This window comes from Ochotona princeps, chromosome 8 (assembly GCF_030435755.1).
Source record: "Ochotona princeps isolate mOchPri1 chromosome 8, mOchPri1.hap1, whole genome shotgun sequence".
Taxonomy (NCBI): Eukaryota; Metazoa; Chordata; class Mammalia; order Lagomorpha; family Ochotonidae; genus Ochotona; species Ochotona princeps.
The window spans coordinates 31,767,963-31,794,164 of NC_080839.1; the positions used below are offsets into that span (position 1 = coordinate 31,767,963).

General features: G+C 41.2%; 1 protein-coding gene across 2 annotated transcripts in view; it reads left to right on the forward strand.

The window, feature by feature from the left end:
• The window catches only part of EML6 (EMAP like 6), a 261,608-nt gene that overhangs the window by 83,984 nt on the left and 151,422 nt on the right, over positions 1-26,202 (forward strand). For both annotated transcript variants that reach the window (XR_009245955.1, XM_058667790.1), the window contains exon 2: positions 21,186-21,345. Coding sequence is in view for 1 of the 2 variants with exons in the window: in XM_058667790.1 (XP_058523773.1) it covers positions 21,186-21,345 (160 nt within the window). In the remaining variant the exon portion in view is untranslated. The remainder of the gene's footprint in view (positions 1-21,185; positions 21,346-26,202) is intronic.

The window sequence follows — 26,202 nt, forward strand, 5'->3', positions numbered from 1 at the left end:
TGCCTGAGTTGATATGGGCATGCCCCAAGAGCTGGGATGCCTGTGTGTGTGGTGCAAGTGTGGAGCAGTGCCTTTGGGTGTCTTGAGACTCAGAAGGACAGTATTTGATATAGAAGGAAAACAGGAATATAGAGGTAGCTGAGATTGCTAAAACCCGAAGGCCAGCTGATGAGAACAGAGCCCTTTCCCTTGATCTTAGCGTTGGCAAGTCATCGTCATGTCACTCCCAAATCCATGTGTTCAGACTTCACCTCTCCAGAGTACCAGACTGAAATTTCCAATCCCTTGTTAGATAACTGAAGTTGGATGAAGCTCAGAGTGGGCAGGAATTAAATTTTGCAGACACTGTTGTGTGTCAGGTGACACACAGCAAATCAGACCAATGCTTCCCTCACAGAGTCTGCAATCCATCTCCTGTCCTCGCTGGCTTTCGGTCATGCTTCTGTCCCAGAACCAGCTAGCTTCCTGCCCCATCCACTGCACCTGCTAGCTGGTCACTTGGCTCATCTTTACCCTTTGGTAAACTTCTTTCCCTGTCCTCTCCCAGGAACCTCTACATTCTGCATGTTCCTTCTCTGGCTTCCTCTGCTCTTCCTTGCTTACTCTTTGATACACTCACCTTGAAACTATTTTCTTGCTTGTCTGTCCCCTCAAGGACACCCTAACTTGCCTAGGATTAGACTGGCTTAGTCATCAATATGTGCCCAGCACTAAGCTGGGTGGCATTCAGTAAATATTTGTAGAGTGAATGAATAATAAAGAATTTGAATCATGTCTTGGTAATGTGGCTTAGTGAATATGTATGAGATTTGGATTCAAGCTCCCTTCTCTGCTATACTGATAGGCCTTGATTTACTCACACTGTGATTCATTGATCAACACTACTGTTTGAAAGAATTGCTGTGAGGATTTAATGTGGATAAACTCACTCAAAATTATCGAGCAGTTTGAATGTTGTTATTGATGCACAAAACATTTTTGCACTGGAATTCTGATTTCTAAATTGAAGTTGATCAGAACAGTATTTATTAACTTGATTCCAGTTATTCTCTCCTTTGTTTTCCTGGACTCGGTGTGCACTTGCTGGTTTATGTTTGCTGGACACTTGGAGGCTTATGCATGCTCATGCCTCAGCACCTTGCTCATGCCTCAGCACCTTGCTCATGCCTCAGCACTTTGCTCACTGTGTTCCCCAGCATTGCTTAATGTCCTACCCCACATGTTTTTATCCAGTGCAGTCCTTCAGGTATCCCTGGTCTTCTTCAAGACCTGTATGTCGAAGTCATATGTTATCATTCTATTCTCTAGCATCCTCTTAATTTTTATTTTGCTATCCTTTACTATTTAATTAGTAATTGGTTCTTTTAAAATTGTGCATGTGTTGTCTTTTTTGTGTTTTACTTTTTAATTATCATTTTATGATACAGTTCCATAGGTCCTGGGATTTCCCTTATCCTCTCCTACAGTCCCCTCCCCCCTTTCTGAGTTCCCCTATGTTATTGCTATAAAATACTTCATAAACAATCATGTCCATCATTGTGGGCTTGGACAATGGCAGAGAGTCCAGCAGCCTATTGTCAAGATATAGCAAACAGTTTTATTAGGAGCCCATCTTCATCTGGAAGTAGAGATGCGTACTGTATTGTATCCTCACATCTGGATATGATAGTCTCCATTATACAGTTACTATACATCCCCTTAAATGAAAAGCCACAATATAAAATCAACAACAGGAAGAAAAATTGAAATTTACAATGCCACAAAATTAAACAGCATGCTATTAGATATGATAGTCTCCATTACACAATTACTATACACCCCCTTAAAAGAAAAACCACAAAACAAAATCAACAAGAAGAAAAAAATTAACAACACCATGAAGTTAAATAACATGCTACTGAATGACTAATGTGTCACTGAAGGAATGAAAAAGAAAGTCAAGAACCTTCTTGAAGAAAATGCTGCTACTATATGATCTATGAGTCAGTGAAGAATTTAATGAGAAAATTTTGAAGAGATAAAATTTTGAAAATCAAAATTGCTGAGATACAGTTTCCACTGATCTTTGTTGGTGAGATTATGTCTCCTGTAGGCAACAAATAGATGGGCTCTGTGTTTTAATCCAATCTACTAGTCAACAATGTTTTATTGATGAGTTTAAACCATTTACAATCAGGGTCAATATAAATAGTGGTAATTCTGGTCCTGTTATTTTAGCAATTGGTAATTTAGTCTTCTGTTATTTTGCTGTGATGTTCTTCATACTTGCCTGTGTTTTTGGTGGATGCTATTTCTCTTCTCTGTCAAGAGGATATCTTTCAGTATCCTTTGTAGGACAGGTTTGGAAGAGGCATATTCTTTTAACTTTACTGTGGAAGAATCTTATTTCATTTTTCAAAGAAAAAGGAAAGCTTTCCTGGGTACGTTATCCTGGTCCAACAATTACTTGCTTTTAGAATCTGGAATATGTCATTCCATTCTCTTCTGGCCTGTGGAGTTTTCTGTGAGAGGTCTCCTGTGAATTTAATTGGCATTCCACTATATGTCAGTTGATTTTTTTTTTCACATGCACATTTAAGGATCTTTTCCTTATGTTTGATTGAAGAGAGCCTGATTATCATGTGTCTTGGTGAAGATAGCTTTTGGTCAACCATATCGGGAGTTCTATGCCCCTCTTGGATGTGGTTTCCCAATTCTTTCTCCTGATTAGGGAAATTTCCTCTTATTATTTCATTAAATACATTTTCAAACCCAGCTTCTCTTTCCGCACCTTCTGCGACTCCCATAACTCTTATATTTGGCCTTTTTTAAAATATTAATCGATATTGATCAACTGATTTGAGATTTATTTTTTTTTATTACAAAGTCAGATATACAGAGAGGAGGAGAGACAGAGGAAGATCTTCCATCCGATGATTCACTCCCCAAGTGACCTCAACGGCCGGTGCTGAGCCAATCTGAAGCCAGGAGCTCTTCCAGGTCTCCCACGCGGGTGCAGGGTCCCAAGGCCTTGGGCCGTCCTCAACTGCCTTCCCAGGCCACAAGCAGGGAGCTGGATGGGAAGTGGAGCTGCCAGGATTAGAACTGGCGCCCATATGGGATCCTGGCGCGTTCAAGGCAAGGACCTTAGCCACTAGGCCACGGCGTCGGGCCCATATTTGGCCTTTTAATAGTGTCTTTCAGTTCCTGAATACTTTTTTTTTTTTTTGCTTGACCCAGCTCTACTTCCAGCTTTTTATTTGTTTCCCCTGGTGATAGGAAATATCTTCCAATTCTGAGATTCTTTCTTCTGCTTCATTCATTCTATTTTGGAGACTCTCCACTGTATTTTTAATTTGCTCCACTGTTAATTTTAATTTCTGATGTATCAACTGTCATTTGATTCATTTCCTGTGTGACATATTGCTTAAATTTCTTGAACTCCTGTATTATGTGCTTCTCATTGTTGATAAGAAGTGTTTTGAATTCTGTATCCCCCATTTTCTTGATGTCTTCCTCAGTTAACTCTGAGGTTGGCATAGGGTTTTGCTCCTTTGCAGGGGAGTCTTCAGTAATATTCATAGTGCCTTTGTCTTTTCTTTTGCTCTTGGTCTTTCTACTTCTGGTTATCAGATTCTTTTCCTTGGGGTAGGTGTCTAAGTTCTGTCACCCACAAGTCTGCCATTCGATTTTACTTGTGGTTGGTACACAGCTCTTTGTTTGCAGTCACTTGTGCCACTCCTTCCAGCAAGTTCCAGATCTGGGTTCTTTTGTCAGACTTTCACCATGGTCTCTAACCCAGCTCCTGGCTCACCATTCTCCACCTCCTGTGATACTGTGCCGAGGGTGCACTGTTGTCTGCAACCTTTCTCCCACTTCTGGTTGGAGCAGGTCCCAGGATTAGGGAGACACCAGGTGTCCTATATAGCTAGGTTGGTGGTGGTGATGATCTTGCCAGAACCTGTTGGTCTTCAAGTCTGAGGGACACATGGACCTCCTTTGACATATACGATGCCAAAGTTAGTATTATTTTCCTGTGGAACCAGTAAAGTACACTGAGCTCAGTAAGTTTGCTCCCAGCTCAGCGCATGCTCAGCTCACTGTTGTCCCTGCAGTCTTAAAGCCTTTGCCACACTGTACAAAATGGCTCCTGATGTGCCACTAATAGTGTTCTTAATCTGCTGGCTGTCAGGTCTGAGGGCTACCCAGACCTGTTTTGGGTGGAACTTGTAGGATGCCACATTGTTGCAGTTCACTGAGTCAGAAATGAGTTCTTAATGTGGCTATTAAAAGTGTTCACGTGTATGAAAGTGTCCTCTCTTCAGTAGACTTGCTGGAATCAAACATGCTACATGTTTTTTAAGTTTCATTTTTTTATTGGAATGGTAGATCATATACAGAGGAGAGATAAAGAATTCTTCGACCCACTGATTCACATCCCAGAATGGCTACAAAGGCCAGTGTTGAGCCGATCCAAGACCAGGAGTCAGGAGATTCTTCTGGATCCCCCATGTGGCTGCAGGGTGCCAAGGACTTGTCATCCATCATTGCTTTTCCAGGCCATATGCAGGGAAGTGTATCAGAACTGGAGCAGCTGAGACACTATCCCAGTGTCCATATGGGATGCTGGCATCACAAGCACAGCATTAGCCAGCTACACCACTGTGCTGGTCCCACTTGCTGCATATTTAAAGCTAGCTGCTGTCATGTCCCTTTCTATAGTGGTGGCCTTGGGTAATACTAAAATCTGTTGTTGAAGCTTTAAAAGCCATGGTGTGCCATAACAGTATTCTCTTTTCTTGCTCTGAACTATTCACGATGGTGCCTACTCTACTAACTTGAGTTCCTGAGATAAGCCATGGGCTAGTATGTGCAGATGTGTAGCATGAGGTAGGAAAAGGCATTGGGACTCTGGGGTTCTTGGTGACTGCATTGTAATCCAGCTAATACATATTTACATATACTCATGGGATCGTAAATGCCTTGAAGGCAGGCCCTATATCTAAATTGCTTCATGTCTAGACTCATTTCCAACCTCTGGGCACTTAGTGGATACTCAACATAATTTTACTTGCGTCTTGCTGGAACACTAGAGAACAAAACTCCAGTGTTTTGGAGAAAGCTAGGAATCAATGATACTTTAGGAAAATTACATAATGTTTGAGTGAGTAATCTTTTAGAATCTCGGAAAGCAAGATGGCATTGAGGAAGAGCCTGCAGAGAGGTGCACGTTGGCACAGTGTTGTCACCTCACCTCCCTGGCAGGGTTGTGGGCCAATGCTGACCATGTGCTTTCCAGCATGGACAGGTTCTAGAAAGGTATTGACATTTGTAGTTTGTCCTGACTTGTTTTTCATAAAGATATAAGATGGCATATTTTATTTGTTAGCTTTTTATTTCTAAATGCATTTTTTATTAAAATGTTAACCAGCGAGTTGCAGTGAATTTTAAATTCATTAGTGTGAATTAAATGCAGCATTTTTCTAGATTTAGTGAGATGTATGCCCTAACATTAACTTAGAGGGTGATTTTTTAACGAAGGTAGAGAACCTGAGTCATTGTAATTACATAAGTGGACAGTGTCAATAACACCAACAGAATTATTCATTTTCTTGGCTTAAAAATGAGATGAATGGTATCACTTCACTTTCTCCATCAATCCTAAGTCTGAGTCACTTAATGTGCCTTCCAAGCAACTAGCTGTAGGCCTACGTGCCATAGCTGTGAAGTCTATTTTTCTAGAACAGGAAATAATTTGAGGAAGCGTAAGTCACTCCCATGCCAACTCCAGGCCTCAGCATTACAACTGTGCTTACACGAGGAATCTGCAAGGAGATCCCTGTACCTTCTCTCTCATTAGTCCTTCAGCAAACCCTAAGTGTTGAAATCATTGTGACTGGTAAATCCCTATGAGATATGTTTTCATTGAAAGGACTTTGATGTTTACTTTCAAATATAGATTCTGCCTTGAAAAAATATCTGTTTTGGTTAGCAATCCATTGTATCTGTTTCAGTTAGATTGAATTCCTGTGTTCCAGTGAGTGAATGTCCTGTGCTTCAACGTAATCAGGTGACTTTGGATAGACTTACAGCTTGCTTGCTTTGTGGTGGGCAGGTACAGCTACACCAAACATGGATGTGATGTCACAGCATCATGTTGACTAAAAGAAAGTCTTAGAAGAACTTGCATAATCTCCATTTAAGTGAAGTTCAAACATGGACCATCATACATACTTAAGAAAGCTGTACAGCTGGCTCTCCATATCCAGGCATCGATGAAATCAGCCAACCTTAGACAGAAAATATTTAAACAGTTGATACCGAACATGAATAAACCTCTTGTTTAGGAAATAGCAGTACAGGAGGTGGGTGTTTCAAATGGTTTGTAGTTAAAAGCAATGAAGACAAATCTATTGAGTGTGTTTTGGCCCAGTAGATTATACCCCTGGGGACGACAGCATCTCCCATCAGAGTGCCTATGTTTGAGACCTGGATCCACTTCTGATTGTATGTCCATAGTAACAGATACAATCAGAAGCAACAAATGATGTCTGAACTGCTTGGGCCTGTCCCTCACTCTTGCTGTCTGTCTCTCTGCCTTTCAAGTACATGAAAATAAAATTTTTTTATTTTGATGCAAAATATTTTAATGCATGCATATGAAAAGTCTTCATAAGTTTGTGTTCCAGTTGCTGCACTTTCCATCCAGTTCTAATGGCCTGAGAAAACCAGTAGAAGTTGGCCCATTTTTGGCCCCCTGTGGGTCCCTTTGGAGACTTGGATGGAGTTCCAAGATCCTGAGTTAGGTCTAGCCCAGCTCCAGCCAATAGGGGAATAGACCAGCAGGTGGAAGATCTCCCTCTCTCTCATACTATCTCTTCTCTAACCCTGCCTTTAAAATTTTTTTTTAAACTCATAGAAAATATTAGTGGAACAAAACTACACATGACTTTAAGTTTTTGTGCCAAACCAAATATCCTTTAACTCAAATTTTCTACTATGCAGCATTTACAATATGTTAGGTGTTATAAGTGATGTGATGATCTCAGGTATGAGGAGGGATATGCATATATTATATGCAAATAGGCCATTTGGTATGAGATAAGGGACTTGGACATCTGTGGATTTTGGTATCTTGAGAGGTCCTGGAACCAGTACTGAGGAACAATTGCTCCTGTGGGTGGGTGGGAGGGTGTGGTGGGAGGTGTTGCTATGCTCCTCAATCTGTGTTGTGAAATACATGAAATTTGTTCACTTTATATGATTTTTTAAAAAAAATTTTTTTAAAAAGCCCTAGGGAATCCTAACGGCAGACTTCCAGATAGTGGGATCTTACCAGGGAGAGAAGGAATGACTGAGGAGGACTATGTGACAGCCATTGTGCATTTTAAACTGGGTGATAGGTTCGAAAGTGTTCATTTTATTTTGCTTTGTTTTATAGTTGTGTATAAATTTGTTTGAAACATTTTATCATGAAAGTTATCTCTTTTAAGTAATTTCAAAAACCAGATTTTGATGCTGAAAAGTAAAAGAAGTCTTGGACAAGTCAAATTTTTTTTTTTTGAGAAACAATAAAAAAAGAAGATACAGACCCCATCCTCTGACTCTCCAGATGCCCACAGCGGCCAAAGCTGGGTCAGAGCTAAAGTCAGGACAAGGAAAGGAATTGAGACCTCCCAGGTGCTAGGTCAGGCCCCAGGCACCTGCCACTTCCCAGGGTGTGCAGTCACAAGATGCTGGAGGATGAAGGGGAGCTGGAGCTAGAAGCGAGGTGGTGTCACGGGGAATGTGGGCATCCCAGCCTCTGTGCCAAAACCCTCCTCCTGTAGTTTGCTAAGAAGACTTTCTAATTGGACATCAGGTAGAGACCAAAAATGGGCCAACTTCTACAGGGTGATGAAAGTCAGTGGTGAGAAACTGTGTCATATGGACCCAGTCCAGCACATCATTTGTTTTTCATGGACCTAAATTGAAACAACCTGAAGACAGATCATATTTCTTGACATCTGAAGCGTGTACAAAATTCATGAGGATTCTGCTGGAGCAAAAATGTATTCATTCATTTCCATATAGTCTACAGCTATTTTCACACCAGTACAGCAGAACTAATTACAACAGAGACCATGTGATATTCGAACACTAAAATATTTACCGTAGGCCCTTTACAGAAACTTTGCTGATACCTAGGATAATGGAAATGAAACTGAAGTTAGGTAATTCACTCCCCAAATGGCTGTAAATGGCTGAGGTTAGGGCCATTTGAGGCCATGAGCTTCTTCCTGGTCTCCCAGGAAGGGTACAGGGGCCCAACGATTTGTGCCATCTTCCATTGATTTCCCAAGCACGTTAACAGGGAGCTGAATCAAAAGTGGAGTAGCCAGGACTCAAACTGGCACCCATATGGGATGCTGGCCCTGCATGTTGTGGTTTAACATACTATGCCACGGCAATAGCACCAGCCTGACTTTCCTAGATGGCATTTAGTAGCAGTTGTTTTAAAAAGAACTTGAAAAAGGTTGAAAATATCAAGCACTCTAGATGCAATACTACAGAGATCCAGTGGTTTGTTTCTGAAATTAAAATTCTGACTTTTCCCAGTGGAGTTGAGAAATTTTCTTTTTGTTGCCTGTCTGTAAGTCTCTGTAAGTCCTACTGGATAAAATACATCAAAGCACTGAGTTTAAGCAAGTCCCCTGGTGTGCTGAGCCTCAGTTTTATACTCTGCAAAATGTGGATAGTAACTCACCTTCCAAAGACTCGCTGAGGGGTAGCAAAATCCATGATCGTAATGGCTACTGCCTCAGAGCCCTTAGTCACCTTCTGGTTGCTTGTGTGATACCTTTCTTTGGGAACATGTTACCCATTTGAAACTTACTTTTTTTACATTTCCTCTGGCTGACAGCAGGGCTGAGATCAAGAGATCTGACTTTCCTTGGCTCTGCCACTCTGGGAGACTGAGCATAGCATGTTACTACTTAATCGTTCCACACCTTGTGGTTTTCATCGCTGGCCTGCAAGTGTTAGAGGCCTAAGATGCTTCGGATGTTAAAGGGACCACCAATGATTCCATCAAAAAGCAAGCTCCAGTTCAGGAGTACAGTTCCACTAGATGTTTTTTGAGTAATTTTTAAAAATGGACATTTCTCAATATCAAACATGTTTTAAAATAATGACCATTTTCAGAGGCCTTCGCCACATGGGCACTTTCATTACTTTTCTTAAGCTCAAATGGATTGACTTAGAGGCTATCACCCCCAAGACTGTTCATTCTCTCAAGCATGTTGTCCCTTGCAGTCCCTCTCTGACCCCCCAGCATGGCCGGTATGTTATTGGATGAACCAGCGTTCTGGATAGTGCATCTTTGTTGAAACACAAGCCACTGTTTGACCCTCAGAGAATAAAACAGAAGGGAGAGAGGGGAGGTGGAGATCCGACTTGGCCGTAGCAAGTGGTATGGCAGCCCTGGCTCCAATGTAGCTAGCACCATGGGAGGAGTTCAGTGTGAGTCCCTGTGCAGAGCCCTGGGCACAGGAGCTGCCAGGCAGACAACTCCCATGCAGGGAGACACTAAGGAGCTCCAGGGTGGTTTACTTGATCTGCCATCCTTCCTAGAGGTTATGTAGCCTGGGTGTTAATGTTTGCTCTTTGAGAGTTTCTCACTAGGGTTGAAAGTGATTGCCTGTGACACCTCTGAGACTATGATGTAAGCTAAAGCAGGCAAGGTTAGCCTGGGCACTGAAGTGATGTTTAGGTGACACTGGCAAGTGGAACTTGGCTTTGTGGCTTGTGCTTGATGGTAGGAACAGAAGGAGCTCAACTCGATGGCGCAGCTCTAAGAAAGGATGCATATGTATGTATGTATGTGTGTGTAATGTGTGTGAAGCTCCATTTCCCCATGAAATTAATTCTACCAAAAGGAGAATCATTAAATTTCAACTAGGGCTTGCTTATGGTGTCCTCAGATTTTAATGATCCCTTTATTTTTACTTAGTGCTTTCTCTCTGAGCAAAATATTCTTAGGAATCTAATACGTAATTGTCTAATACACAGTATCACAACCTGATTTTTTATTTGGTACTTAATTGAGTTAGGAAGGTGTGAGGCCTTGTGTATTCAATTGCTATACTATCATGTCTCAAATGTCACTTTTCAGTTGGATTTTGATTCTCTGGATAATTTTAAATACTCTCTGGGAACAATTTATATTGAAAACAAGCTTTCTCATGATCTATCTTTTCTGAGTTTGTGATAGGAATGGTGTGCTCAGAGGGCTCAGTGTCATTGAATGTGTGTGTATTCATTTTGTTCTTGGATACCGGGAGTATATTTGTGTTTACTTATACTAATTCAACCTGAGTTTGCAGAAGCACACATTAAATGCTGGACACTGTGCTATTCTAGCTGTTATGAATGAATACAAATTAAAGCCTCTAAACTTACTGATAATGGCAGAATGGAGCTAATGTTCCAAAATGAGAAAGAATGAGAAAATGTATCATTTTAGCTTTTTACTTTCTCTCATCTAAAAATTATGGTAAGTGACTGATCTGGTCCTTCCAAGGATTTTGACTTTTTCACTTGATAATAAGAATTTTGGTTGTGATGAAAACATTCATTGTCACACTTAAAGCTGTGATTTGTTGAGCTTGTGAGGCCTCAGAACCCATTCTGTTTACCCAACTGGGCAGATGTAAACTATACTATTCACCTGATGGACACAGGTACTATGTGTATTTATGATTTTGATTAGTTATTGGTGCCATGTTCACAGTGTCAGTCCCACAGTGATAGAATCCAAAATGTTGACAATGGCATGAGTCCTGCATGGACTTAGAGTTCCAGAAATCTGTGGGAGTGAGCTGGCTATCCTGTCCTTTCCTACACTTCTCTCCTCTCCCCATTCCACCAAGCACACAGAAATCCAGGATCAAACATCAAACCCTTTGGAAAGACACAGAAAATTTGAAGGGAAGGCAGACGAACAAAACAAAAAGGAAGGGCAGAGGAGGTGCAAGCAAAAGAAGTAGACTCCTTGTGCAGTTGTCCACAGTGCAGAGTCCGCAGTTCCTGGCTGGGCAAGCAGGTGCCTTGGAAAGCAACAGTGTCCTGAACAATCAGGTACGCTTCCCTGCCTCTGTTGCCAGGAATGTGGCTTCAGTTGAACCTAAAACTTAGCTTAAGCAGTCAGCATAGATGAGGGGTAGGGTGCTGCCAGTGGCAATAAAATGTTGGTTCTCCTCTAGGCCCATCCTTGCCTCATACCTCCCCCAGACCTCCCCATGACCCACTTCCAACAGCTCCAAGCCCCTGGGTATTAAATGCTCACAAAAGGCAGGAGAGGGCCAGTCTGGAGCCAGGAGCCAGAACTCCAACTGCGTTTCCCACCATAGGTGATGGGGGTTCCAGCACTTCAACCATCATCTGCTGCCACTGAGGGTCTATATCAGCAGGAAGATGGATGGAGCAGCCAGGATGCAGATATCCCAAAGGCAGCTTAACATGCCGTGCTGCAACACCCACCCTGCTAATGATTGAAGTTGCCCTTGTCAGTGCCTTGGGGAAAAAACCTTGTGTGTTGACTCTGCTGATGAGAGAATTTATAGTCAGAGGTTAATCTGGGGGATGCTGGTATTATATCTAAGGAAGTAGGTTCAAGTTCTGGCTCTGCTCCTGATTCCAGTTTGCTACTGATGAGCATTGTGGGAGGCAATACATGATGACTCGTGTATTTGGCCCCTCTCATACTGCTCTGGGAGATCCAGAGCGTGCTTCAGACTCTTGTTGTCAGCTTGGCCCAGCCCTAGCTGTTGCAGGCATTTAGGGAGTGATCTGATGGACTACAGCTAGCTGGTTTGCTCATACTCTGTGTTTCAAATAAAATGAAAAGAAATGAAAGTGTACGAAGTCTGCATAATGAAAACACTGAATCAGCTTTGCAATGATCATTTATCATGCTTCTGTGAGACTATGCAGCTCTATCACTTTTCTTCTCTTTGTGGAACTGTATCATGGAACAATAGACTCCAGAATTTCCCTTCCCCCTTCCCTAAATCCCAGCACAACCCCCCATTAGTTTCCCCCATGTCAATACAGTAGTATAGTCCTTCACAATCAGCCACAGGTCCATCTTTCTGCTATTTAAGTGTATCCTGACATTGTAGGCGTGGACAATGGCAGCTGGCCCCTTTTCTGTTTGTGTGTCTAACCACATGGAGGAAGTTCTTCATCCTCATGTTTTCAATCTCTTGGGTGTGTAAATGAGCTGGGCTCCTCGCAATTTTGACTCTAGACTCACATATGGAGCACCGTCTGAGATGTCTGACAGAGCATTCAAGGAAATGATTAAATGACTCAATTCAGCAGCAGCATGATAGGCCATTTGATACAGCCCTGAGATCTTGTGGCTCGGTTGATGTCACTTAACACAATTGTTAGCTTGCCTCCTATCTTCAAAATCCCCTAATAATGCAAACTAGCAAATTAAGACCTACCCTGAAAATGACTGCACACTGATCTCTGATAGAATATTCCAGGAGAAAAACAGATAGTCACATTTTGCCATCTGGCGAAGCCATAGACCAGATGGATTCACTAATGACTTCTCTAAAGTATTTAATCAGACCTTACTGAAGCACATGACTGGCATATTTAATTATTCGAAATTAACAGGACTTCCGCCAGATATAGCCCTCCATGCTTGAGTCATGCTCTTAACTTAAAGAGAAGGGAAGAAAGATGAATAGCTCCAGGAAGCTAAATTTCTCATAGACCCCTCTAATTAGTAAAACTTCTCATTAGCAAATTGTTGTGCTGTAGTCTTGGGCAGTATCTCTCCTTTTCTGAAAATGCACTGTAGGACTAGGGATACAAAGCTGATTTGCTTCATCGGTAACAATTACAGTGATGAGAACATCTGGGGGCTGAGAAATCTGAAATAGTCACCAGATAGTCCTTCCTGATCAGAAGAAGTGGAGCAGCTGGAACACAAACAGTACCTGTGTGGGATGCTGGTGTCACAGGCAGAGGGTTAGGCCACTGTGCCACCATGCCAGCCCCTAGGCTTGTTGCTTTAAGAGCCAGTATCTTGCCAAGACCACAAAAAATTCTTTTTTTTTTTCCTACTAGTTGTATAGTTCTTGATTTTAGATCTCTAGTCTGAGATAAGTTCTATGTGTGGTGAGAGTTAAATGTCACCTCCTCTTTCATCCTTCCTTCTTTTAAATTTTCAATTGTTCCCACATTATTTGTTGAAAAACTATCCCTTTCCAATGGAGTAATGTAAATAGTAGCAACAATACCTGTCATCTTTGTGGTAGGTGTGTGATTATTCTGTCATGTGAGAAACTGAGACAGAGAGGATGAGGAATTGGCTGAAGATGATGTGAGTATGGTAGAATGTGCCAGCAAATGCAGGAATGTTGCTTCAGTGGGGCACTGGTAACTATAGGATAGCCAGCCACCCGAGAGAAAAGAAAACGATTCCATGCCTGGTGACAAGTTGATCACAAATTGTATTGATATGAAGGATGTATGGAATATAATTTAGAAAAAATAGAGAAATAAAAAGTAATGCTCTGTTATCAATTTTATATAGTCACTCAATTTCGACACAGTGTTTGAATTGATTTTTTTCTGAACCTCTTGTATCTGTGGCCAACCTGTGGACACAGTTCAATTCCAATTTGACAAAAACAGATGAATAACAAATGTTTATTATCTGCTTCAGAACTCTTGACAAATGACTGCAGTTCCCTGGGAATGCTGATTGATAGTTTCATTTGTTACCAAGGCAAAAAGGAAGTAACCAAGACAGGCTTTATGACTTTAATCATTTGTTAATAATGTGAGCAATTTTTTGAAATAGATGAGAGTGTTTGAATATGAAGAGTATATTTTCTCAGTGTTTTCTGTTATTCATAATGTAATAGTAGGAGACTGACTCACTTTTAACTTTGTTTTGCATTAACATTTTGTCTTTCTGCAGAAGATAATCAGAGTGATCAGTCAAGCCCTGATTTGGAGCACTCATTGATTTCCATGGTGTAGATATTCTAATCATGACTGATTTCAGTGTGACACTGAAAACAGTGTTGTTAGAGATGTGCACTGCTACAGTGCTCTATCATGTTCCTACCATGGCAGATAGGATTGCTGGGACTACAGATAGTGTGTAGTGAGATAATGACTGAGGAATGAGTTGTGAGTACATATTGTCATTGTTTTTTAATTTAACCCGGAGTCTGTAAACTTCCAGTTAGATAACAGTGACTATGTTTGATGGCTGATTTACAAAGTTGAAACTTAGCCATCAGTTGTTGGCCAGTCCAAGCTGGCTGCAGCCATGCTACTGCATGCTGTCCTCCAGATAGATCTCTTAGCTGCTCTTCTCTGTGGGGCTAAGGCATTTGGGGCTATAATTCCCTACTCATGTGGTTATAATATGCAGGCAGCTCAGTATGCAAGAGATTACATTTATTTTGTTAAGTCCCATTCATTCTCATTCAATGTACCAGCCTTAAAGCTTCCTGAACAATGTACATGAAGCCCCATTCCAGCATGGATTACACGAATCCCCAGGGACTGCAGCTGTTCAGGACAGTGGCAGTGAGTGCTGGGACTGTGGCCACATTGCTGTTTCCCCATGTTTGTCCTACTTGAGGCCACCTGGAATGCAGAGCGCCCTGCACAGTGTCCGATGAGATGACATTGCCAGTGATGGCATTTCAGTGCCAGATGCACCCCGGGGGACCTGGACAGAGCAGAACCAGCTGCAGTGGCCCTCCACTGCCTCTCGTCCATTGTGCTCACATAGAGCCTGCCTTTTGCCCTGGCAGCCTCGCAAATGAGCATCCAGCAAACAATCAAAACTCATCAGTAACAAAGATGTTGCTGAGAAAAATCACTGAGGTAGCCTGTGCAAAAATGAAATGAGGCTTTGAAGGGTAAAGTGAGACATAACATTTAAAATGCTGTGCCTTGAAGAAGTGCATAATTTTTTCTTCAAGGAGTCAAGAATGATTAGCATTGATAACCGGTATTTGTTCAACTTCATAAGTTAGGCTGTCTCTTTTCAAGACCCTGTTAATTCTCATCTTCTCCCCTCCATAACATATTTGGAAATTTCCTGATCATCTGACATCAGGGAGACATGTGTTTTGCCCTCTGGGCATGCAAGAGAAGCAAATAAATTTTTTCCTCCCTGATAGGTTGATAGGAGTCTTTCTCTGTGGTGCTTGCTATTGCTATGGTAACAGAAGATGGGATTTGCCAGTGGGATTAAACTTCTGGATGCACACAAAGAAAGACAGTTCTTTAAAATCATGACCTGTTTTGTTGCTATGTGTACAATACATGCAATAAACTGAATATTCAAGGAAAATGAAATGACACCCTTTTTTGTAGGGTGGAATTAGACTTCCCTGCTTGAGTCCATTGAGGAAAGGGAATCAATTTAAAAAGTTGTGAAATTGTGATATTGCTGTTATAGCTGTAATTGTTGCAAAATTTTTCAAAGTTTGAGGTTTTAGGGTTTTGTTGTTGTTTTGATAAATCCAGAGAGATGGACTTATGGCTACTCCACTGGCAGAGTTGCCAGTAAGCAGTGGCATAACTTGCAGTCACCAAGTCACAGCACTGGTATGGGAAGGAACGTGATGGGAAGCCATACACTGTGTTATATAATGGCAGGACTCTGTACTTCTGTCATTTGGTCTGTGGCTGCAACACAAGAGTGGACCGCTTCTCATGAAGTCTTAACCTCTAGAGGCCTATCAGTTCAGAGACACGGTGGTTTGTATCACAGCTCCTGAATTGGGTTGGTGACTTGAGGGCACTCTCTGAAAGAAGCAAGGAGTAATTTTGAAGTACTGTGTATAAGGAAATGAATCTGGATTTACAGGTGTATACCAGTCATTTAAAATGCTTCCCAGGAGGGATGTTGTGGTGCATCAGGTTAAGTTGCTGACTGATGCTAGTATCCTGTATCAGTGTTGCTTTTAGTCCCATGTTCTCCACTTTGGATCCAGCTTCATACTTACGCATCCTGGGAGGCAGTAAGTGATAGGTCAGGTGCTTGTGTCTCTCTTGCTCACATGGGTGAGCCCAGCATTTGAAGAGTTAACCAGCAGATGAAAGGTCTATCACTATTCCCCTCAAATAATTTTAAGGTGTATTTTATATTTGAAAGACAGAGTTAAGAAGAAAAGGAGAATGAGTTCTTTGTTTCTCTGACTTACTCTCCAGCTGGGCCATCATCACTGTGTTACCAGGTGCGTTAGCCGGAAGCTGGATCTGAAGTGGAGCAGCCAGGATTTGAACTGGTGCTGTAGTAAGAGACACCAGTATTGCAGACAGTAGCTTGACTCACTATGCTACAATGCTATTCTCAAATAAAGACATCTTTAAAAAATACTAAAACACTTCTAAACTAAAATTCCAAATATATTTTGGGGAAAAAAATCCTTCTTAAAATGACATTCGCTGAAATTGCTGAATTCATAAATGCAGAGATATGGGGAGAAAATAGATGAGTTGGTGGTAGCTTTAAAAGCCTTATTTGAATCAATGCTTCTACTCTACCATTCTCGATACCTTTTATTAGGCTCATGCAAACCCAGTGATTAAATTTGGAAATGTTTAGTACTCTGGTTTGAAGAAAGAAATGTAAATGGTGTTTGACTATCTCCTGAAGGTGACAAGGATGTTTTACCGTTTTGTCACCAAGGTGGAAGGAGTTCAGGGGAGCTGATGAGGAGGGAACGCATGCTAAAGTCAGTAGAGGTGCTTCTCCGTGCTCACAGCTGATCATGTGAATCAAGAGTAACTTGGCTCTATGCAGTCGGGTCACAGCCAAGCCAGAAAGGTCCAGCTCCACACTGGTGTGTGGAAAACCTACTGCCTCTGTTGATGTAATGGCAAAGCTGAAGCCTGCAGAAATGGGTATCCAGGGCCTAACAGAACGGCAAACAGAAAAATTCCATGGCCATCTATTAATTTATTGCATTACATCTTTCAATTAAAGATGTGAGATATTTATGGAGTTTTATATGAATAGAAAGAATGGCCATTCAAGCAAACATTTTAACTTCAAAATGAAGTTTGTGGGATAGCACTGCTGATTGGGGAACTTAAGACTGCAAAATTATTCTGAAGTTTTCTTGAATAAAGGCTATTAAGTCTATTTCTACTTCATATTTAGAAAAATCAACAAACAAACCTAAAACCACCTGAGTAATCCTAAAATTAGAACAACTGCCTGGAACAGTGAATTTTCAGGTCTTTTCTGTTTGTTTCTAAATCTGGGGACTAAAGAATCACAGGAATCTATCAAGCAGCTCAAGCATTAAGTAGAATGAAATGACATGTCATAGGATTATAGTGCATCACTTATCACTTAGATATATCTCTGACCAGCCAGGGGAGCTACACTCATTCTTCCTTCCCCTCCAGACTCTGGCTACAAACTGGCCCAGAGTGGATACCACGAGACACTGTGGCAGCCTCGGTTGTCGGCATCTGTCACTGTGAACGAGCAGGAACTGTGCCAGTGATGGATGACAGCCCCTCACCCTCTTTCAGCATACAGTCTAGTCTAATCATCATCTTCCTTAGTGCTAATCTAGGGAGTGTCTCATTTTCCGACTTAATCACTGGAGTGAAGACCGTGTCTTCTCAGGGTCGGGCACATAGACCTTAAATCGCACAACAGCACAGCTCTGTGAGTTATAAACCCATTGTCCAGGCCAAAAGCTCACCAGCTTCTGTGTGCGTGGACTCTCCTCACTTGACACCAAACATGCCAAGAATTCCTCTTGCTCTTGGCCTAAAATAGTTTAATGCAACCTGTCCCTCTGTCTGCCCCTGTCTTACCTCACTTTGTCTCAAATTGTCCCTAACACAGATCTGTCTTCACTGTGTGTCAGTGCTGCTGGGGATACCCTCCTAGGTGGTGATACTGTCGTGTCTAACCCTGCTAATAACTGGGAGGGCCAGTCTAACTTCCTAGCCTGGTAAAGGGATTTTCAGAACGTACCTCAGCCTGTTGGACCCATCTCGTCTCCTGCCATTCTGAGACTTTAATTGCGAACGTTGTTTTTCACCATGAATCCCCTTTGTACTTTGTCTTCCTCAGGACTCAGGTCATCTCTGCTGTCCTGGACAGCTGGTCACTATACTCCTTCCTTCTAGATCACTATGGGTGGGTGTATTGTATATGCAAATCATGTCTTAGAATCACTTCTGAGCATGTCTGTCCTTCCTTATAAGATGGGCTCCATGAAACATGGGTAGTATATTTCTGTACCTGTTGTGCTGTGCCTGACTTGAAAGTTCTTATATATGGGTTTATTGAATGAATTGATGAGTGAAAAATCTCACTTCATCATAGATAGGGTTCTCAAAGACAACGTGCATTCACCCAGTTTATGTCGCTCATAATCTTGAAATTTATACTGACATCTGTATGACATTAAATTTCAGATAAAAGTTGAGATTGTGAAGATACTTTTAAATTCTGTCATTTGTTAGCACATCTGATTGCCGAAGTATTCTGCAGTGTTAAGTATTAAAGTTCTAATACTGACCTTTTATGAAAAATTTACCCTTCTATAAGGGTTATGTTTTTAATACCACTTTCTCACAAAGATTGCTAAGCATGCATTTTTCAGTAAGCACCTGTTAGTCAACTCATATTTATAAAGTCATTTTAAAAACTCTTATTTCAGAATAGTTGTGAATTCACAAAGCAGGAATTATGCAGTACTACAGAGACCATGTGTACCTCACATCCTGTCAGTAGCACCTCATGTTAGTGCAGCACTTGTCACAGTTGTTGAATCATGCTCAGGTTCTCCTTTCTGTCGATTCAAACTCCTTCTTTCCTCCTTTGCTAGCACCTAGTAACAATGCTGTATTCAGACTGACTTAGTTGCTTTTTTTTTTAGCTCCCTCATATAAGAGAAAATGGGTGGTATTTGTCTTTGTGTCTGGCTTAATTCAATCAACATCATGTCCTCCAGTGCCATTGATTTTGCTGCAAATGACAGGATTTCAGTACGATACTGTTCTGGCTGAATAGTATTCTATTGTGCATATTTATTATGTTTTCTTTGCCCATTTGTCTTATTGTGAGTATTTTGATTAATTGCATCTTTGGGCTATTGTGATTAATGCTGCATTGTAAACATGTTGGAGCAAGTATCTGATTCAGTTATTTCATGTCTTTTGGGTATATACCCAGTGGGACTGCTGGATCACATGGCAGTTCTATTTTTAGGTTTAAAAGAAAGCTCCAGACTGTTTTCTTTAGTGAATTTACCAATATGTTATCCCCACGAACAGCATGCATGAGTTCTTTTTTTTAATCGATATCCTCACTAGCATTTGTTATTCTCGGTCTTTGGATAACAGCCATTTTTTTTTTTAAGATTTATTTTTTTATTACAAAGTCAGATATACAGAGAGGAGAGACAGAGAGGATCTTCCGTCTGTCCGATGATTCACTTCCCAAGTGAGCCGCAACGGGCCGGTGCGCGTGGATCTGAAGCCGGGAACCAGGAACGTCTTCCGGGTCTCCCACGCGGGTGCAGTGTCCCAAAGCTTTGGGCCATCCTCGACTGCTTTCCCAGGCCACAAGCAGGGAGCTGGATGGGAAGTAGAGCTTCCGGGATTAGAACCGGTGCCCATATGGGATCCGAGGGCGTTCAAGGCGAGGACTTTAGCTGCTAGGCCACGCCGCCAGGCCCATAACAGCCATTTTGGTGAGGTGAGCTCTTATTCTGGTTTTGATAATGAGTTTCCCTGATGACCAAGACTTACACACTTTTTTTTTCATGTATTTGTTGACTGGTTCTATTTTTTCTTTTAAGAACTGTCCAGGTTCTTTGCCCATTTTTCAAAACTGGACAGGTTGGATTTTCTTGAGTTCCTGGTGTAATGTGGATAATTACCTTTGTTGGATAATTAGATTGCAAACATTACTTTTGAGATGGACTGTATTCCCCACAGACGTGCACATGTTGACTGTGTCTACATAGCACCAATGGCACAAGTGATGAGGGAGGTAGCGATAATGTTTGTGTTGAGTGCTGTGAGCTCAGTGCTATCTGTTCATTATACTATATTTTGATATCTTCATTTTCTAGATGAGGACACAGAATCAACAGAGGCTAAATAATGTGTCTAGAGGACCAAGGTAGTAAGGGAGAGTCCATTTGTAAATCCAGGTATCTGGTTCCAGAGCATATGTGTTTAGTAGCAGAGTGAACAGTGAAAAAGGGGAAAACCTCTACTTCTGTTATTGTGCAGGTGGTGAAAATGGAAATTGCAAATAATTCTACTTTTGTTTATTATATAAATAGTTGTTTGCTGGTTTCCCATGTGTAAAAACCTAGCATGTGTTTTTAGAAAGGTCTGTCATATATGATGTCATATATGTCATATATGATGAATATAACATGTTGTAGAAATTGCTCATGTAGGGATAATGACGATGACCTTTCTCGTTCTTGACAACTAGAAGCTCCTTTAAATGTTAGCTGGTATTTGACAGAATACGATTTTGATTGGACTACAGAAAAATTGCTACATGAAATACATACATAGTAATTTGCAGTTCTGTTGGTGTCACTATGATTTGTATAAATATAAATTTTCATTTGTAACATATAATCGATGAGAACAGATACAGCGCTTGACTTTGGAACCTGTCCTTGTTTTGAAACCCTTAATGATGATATTAACTATCACCTCTGCAGGTAGGTTTAATTAGTTCTGAGAAGTGAACCTTGTCCTAGTAATCACATTTTTTTTTTCTCAAACTAGAAACCAGAGTCCAAAGCTGGCTAGAGAGCTAGAGTCAGGTTTTCAAAATCAAAGTGTATCTCATGACATAAAACAGTTAAAAAATTATCCAGATTTTCTAATTAGAAAAGTAAAGCTGTAATGTCTAATTTTCAAGGTAACTAAATGGGTAAGGTCAGTTAAAATTGCAGTCAAACAGTGCTAAGCCTCTATTGTTGGGCATTTGCATTAGCCAAACATTGTGATTTAGCCCTAAAGGTTAATTTATTGCTTTTGGAGCCATTAGCCTTTTTGTCTTGGTTATTTTGTTAGATGATTTAAAATGAGAAACAGATTTGGGTAGAAGATGATCAGTGCTTTCCTTTGTTAGACTGGAATATGTTCAAAGACGTCTTTTTCTCTTTCAGCCTTGCCTTACACCCAGATAAAACTCTGATTGCGACTGGTCAGGTCGGGAAGGAGCCGTATATCTGCATATGGGATTCCTATAACGTCCAGACTGTGTCTATTCTTAAAGATGTTCATACACATGGAGTAGCCTGCCTGGCTTTCGACTCGGATGGACAGGTATGTGTATTTGTCCACTTCTGTTTTGTTCAGTGACTCTCAAAATTCACATGAAATTATCTAAGTAACCCATAGACTCCAAGTCCATCCACCATGGCATCTTGGCAATCTAGAATTCCTTATCCTTGTCACCCTTTTCTGGGCTTGTAGTTCTAATACTCAGCTCTGTCTAGGTTTCCTCAAACTATTTTTTCAAAACCAAAGCAAACCAAAAACAAAGTTGTGAACTCATACAGTAGCTCAAGGCTCAGCAGCTACACTTTCCTGTCGCTGTTAGCTCCCTGTAGTGCAGGCTGGGCTAAGCCTTCCTCAGACTTGAGCATCACATCAACACTGTGTGCTTTCAGAAGGTGACATCACCACCTAATCATCAATGAGAACATTGATTTGGACTCTTGAAGACCATGAAGTCACTTCTAACTCTTGACCAGATTCCTCTTCCAGACCTTGCTGTTTTCATATCCTCGTCTTATTCGTCATTTTGCCCTTCAGACAAAGCACATGGCGTGCTCTCTTGGCCCGTTGAAGTGATTAGTTCTTAGAAGACATTTCAAAGGGCTTCATGAAGCCTTCCCAATCCCGCAGCAAAGTCTCCTCTAACCTGCAGCAACACTCGACAGAAAAGATACGTTCCTATGATGGAGAAAAGGAGTGGAAATCGGTGATTTCTGCCTCCCAATGCATCCCCCTTCTTGCTGAGACTGTTTCTTCTCTCCCCAATACAACCCTTCAGTCTCTTTCACTTTCTACATATCAGTCAAGTCCTTCAGCTCAACTTTTAACATATTTCAAAACTCTATAGGTCAGTACCATAAAAAGGTCTGAGAAACTATGCATAGCTGTTTGTCCTGAGAATTTGCAGGAAATTCAGTGAGTTGTAAAAGTTTGCCTTTACTTTAAAAAGCACAAGTAGCAGAAAATGCCAAGGGGTGTTCAGAGAATATTGATCATTATTTTTCTTTCTAGAACTAGATTTAATGTTTATATGGTCCCTAATATAGGATTCCATACTGCATAGTCTCACCCAGTTTAACCAGGATCATGCATACATATCATTGCATTATCGAAATTTCAGGGATATTTATTTAAACTTAGAATTGTATTCACTTCCTGGTTAAGTTGAATGTGAGTATCAGGATGCAGGTACATACACAAACATGAGTGTGTGCTTACTAGTGTACTCATATATGTATAGTCTGTTATGATTTTGTTCTTTAACAGCCATCTTAATTAAAACATGTTCTGCATTGTCACCAAGAGATGGGATGCAACAGATGGAAAGCAAGCCTTAATCCTCAGTTCTTTGTCCTTGGTATTTCATGCAAGAATTCTAACTTTTCTCACCTAGGCGCCATTTGCAGGGTGTGCTGGGAAACCCTGCCGAGTACTTACCTCTCAGCTGAGAAAATAACCCATTTGTTGGCCATGATGGATTTCATGGCTTGTTGCTGCCTATGGCTGTGGGTCTGCGCTACTGCGTAGACAGAGTTCACTGGGATTAAGTGATATTTAGAAAATAATAAATGATCTATCACCTCTTAGGAGGGAGGAAAAAAAACATAATAGAAATGCTCTTCAGATAGTCATAAGGCCTGATACTACAAATGAGAAAAATAAATAAATCTCTTTAGTCTCTCCCCAGCCAGAAAATGAGGCTTTTTAGTGTCCAATGTTTATATTAACTGTTTTCTATTTAAGAAATGAACAAGATTCATCCATTGAAATTTTCCTGTATGGGGAAAATTTTTTCCTGTATGGGGAAAAAGCACTGTAAATTCTTCATCATTTTCATTGCTGGAATCCTCAATTAAAAATTGCAGCAAAACCTTTGTTTTTTAAGATTACTTTAAAAATTCCCTCTATGTGTTTGTGAATCTGTCTTCATCCTTTTCATATAAATAATCAGAGGCAAGAAGAGAGTGAGAGAGGTAGGGTTGGAGGGAGGGAGAGAAAGAGGGAAGAGAACAAATGAAAAAACAAGCGCATTCCTGTTTACTGGTTAGTTCTTCAAATGCCTGCAGGGGAGCATGGCCCGGGTCAGGCCAAAGCCAGGAGCCAGGAACACAAGTCAGGTGTCTCCCTTGGCAGCACTGCTGAGAGATATGCCAGTGAAGCCATCAGCTGCTGCTTCCGACAGTCTGCCTTCTGCTGTGGCAGGAGTCAGGATCTGGAACTGGGTGTGGGACCTAGGCACTCTAATGGGTGAGATGTAGACATCTTAAAGCCCAAATAAATGCCTGTTCTTGACACCTGTGCTTTCTGTAATATTCCTAATGGAGGTTCCTATTTAAAGAAATTTAAGTATGTACATATATGTGCATATTTAGTCATATATGACTGTTCATTATATATCATGTGAATATGTACATGTATATGGTGTAAACATGCTCTTAAAACACATTGAGTACATAACTTTTGAGGTTTTGGACTTAGATTCAAAACCCTTTGATTTACAGAATTTCACTCAACTAGTACAGAAACTCCCCAAGGGAGAACAAATATTTTTATATTCGTTTTACAAATGAGGAAACAGGAGTTAGAAAATTGATTGTTTTTTCAAATAAGAAAAAGTTACTTTTTTTCAAATAATAACTTGGGCAATTACAAAATCATTAGAAAAGCCAAGTCTACTATGAGTGCAAATGTCCATCACCCAGTGATGATTTTTCTCCTCTCTTTGCAGGCAGGTTCTTACCTAATGCCAAATAACTGAGCTGAGGAGATGAAGTGTTGGATTACATAATTCTAAGTTGTCCTGTAGCCAATGTTACATGCTTGTGAGATTTTAGAGAGTACACAAGAATGACAATAGTCCTTTGTTGGATTTTGTCTCTAGATTTGTCAAACACGTTATTAACAGTTTGAAAAGCTTTTTGGTAACAGAACCTTGGCTCTCTTAAATCTCACATTAAAAAATTTTTTTTAAAGATTTATTTTATTTGTATTGAAAAGTCAGATACACAGAGAGGAGGAGACAAAGAGAGGAAGATCCTCCATCTGATGATTTACTCCCCAAGTGACCACAACAGCCGGTGCTACACCGAACCGAAGCCAGGAACCAGGAGGTTCTTCCAGGTCTCCCACACAGGTTCAGAGTCTCACGGCTTTGGGCCATGCTCGACTGCTTTCCCAGGCCACAAGCAGGGAGTTGGATGGGAAGTGGAGCTGCTGGGATTAGAACTGGTGCCCATATGGGATCCCGGCACATTCAAGATGAGGACTTTAGCCACCAGGCCACGCTGCTGGGCCCCACATTAAAATTTAAAACAAATTTTAGTTAATTCAAAACTCTGGCTGGGGGCAGGTATTTGGACAGCAGGAAAAGCTGCTACATAAGATGGCCACACCCCTCACCTGGGTGGAGTCCCGCCTCCCTGCACCTGTAATCCCAGCTTCCTGTTAATGTAGATCCAGAAGGCAGCGGGGATGATCCATGTCCCTGAGCCTTGATATCCGTGGGGCTGACTGTAACTTGAGCTCCAGGCTCCTGGGCGTGGTCAGGGCTGGCACTGGCTGCTGCTGCTGGCATTAGGGCAGTGACTCCACTGATAGAAGAGTTTTCTCTCTGCCTTTTATAATAAATATGTATTTGTAAAAGGGGAAATAAACAGATGTGTGAGACATTGGCTAGGAAGCTGCTTGGGAAACTTGCATCCCACGTCAGAGTGTGTGGGTTCAAGGCTACGCAGCATCCTTCATTCCATCTTCCTGCTAATGCACACCTTTGCAGGCGACAGATGATGGTTAAATTGCTGAGGCCCCTGACACCCCACTTGGAGGAGCTGGATTGAGTTTCAGGCTACTGGGTTCAATTTAGTTCAGACCTAGCTATTATGGACATTTGTTAAGTAAATCAAGAGGTTGAAGAATATCTTCATATATATTTGTTGTCTGTCTGCCTCTCCTTTCAACTAAAAAAAAAAAAAATGTGACTAGCACTGTGGCATAGTATGTTAAGCTTCTGCCTGAAGCACTAACTCCCATATAGGAGCTGATTCGAGTCCTAGCTATTCCACTCTGATCCAGCTCTCTGCCAGTGTGCCTGGGAAAGCAACACAAGTTGGCCCTAAGACTTACGCCCCTGCACCCAGACCTGAAAGTAGCTCTAGAATCTTGCGTTTGGACTGGCCCAGCTCTGGGTGTTGTAACCATTTAGGGAGTGGCCCAGTCAATGCAGGCTCGCTCTCTGTCTCTATCCCTGTAACTCTGCCTTTCAAATGAAAATAAATCTTAAGCAGCACACTGATCATTCAGTAGCATGTTGCTTAACTTCATGTTATTGTAAATTTACTATTTTTCCTCTGTTGATTTTGTTTTATAGCTTTTCATTTAAGGGGATGTATAGTAACTGTGTAGCAGAGACTGTTACATAGAGATGTGAAGATGCAATGCAGTGTCCATCTCTACTTCCAAATCAAAGATGGACTCCAAATGAAACTGTTGGTTGTGTCTTGACACTAAGATGCTGGGCTCTGCCATTGTCCATGCCTACAATGTCAGGATCCACTTAAACAGCAGAATGATGGACTCATGACTGATTATGAAGGACCATACTATTGTAATGACGTGGGGGAAACTGGTGGGGGTAGGATGGGAATTTATGGAAGGAAGAAGGGAAATCCTGGAGCCTGTGGAACTGTGTCATGGAATTCAAAAAAATACAGTAATTTAAAATTTTAACAATGACTTCCTCAAGCAAAAATCTCTGCCTTCAAACTCTGTTTCTATGACTTCCACTCAAATATCAGACTTCAGGCAAGTTTGCATGTTTGTCTTCTGCATTTAAGAAGGACAGATAGGCTGTAACTCCGAGGTTTTTGGTGTTTCAGATTGGATATTTAATAGATGTGGTCTAAT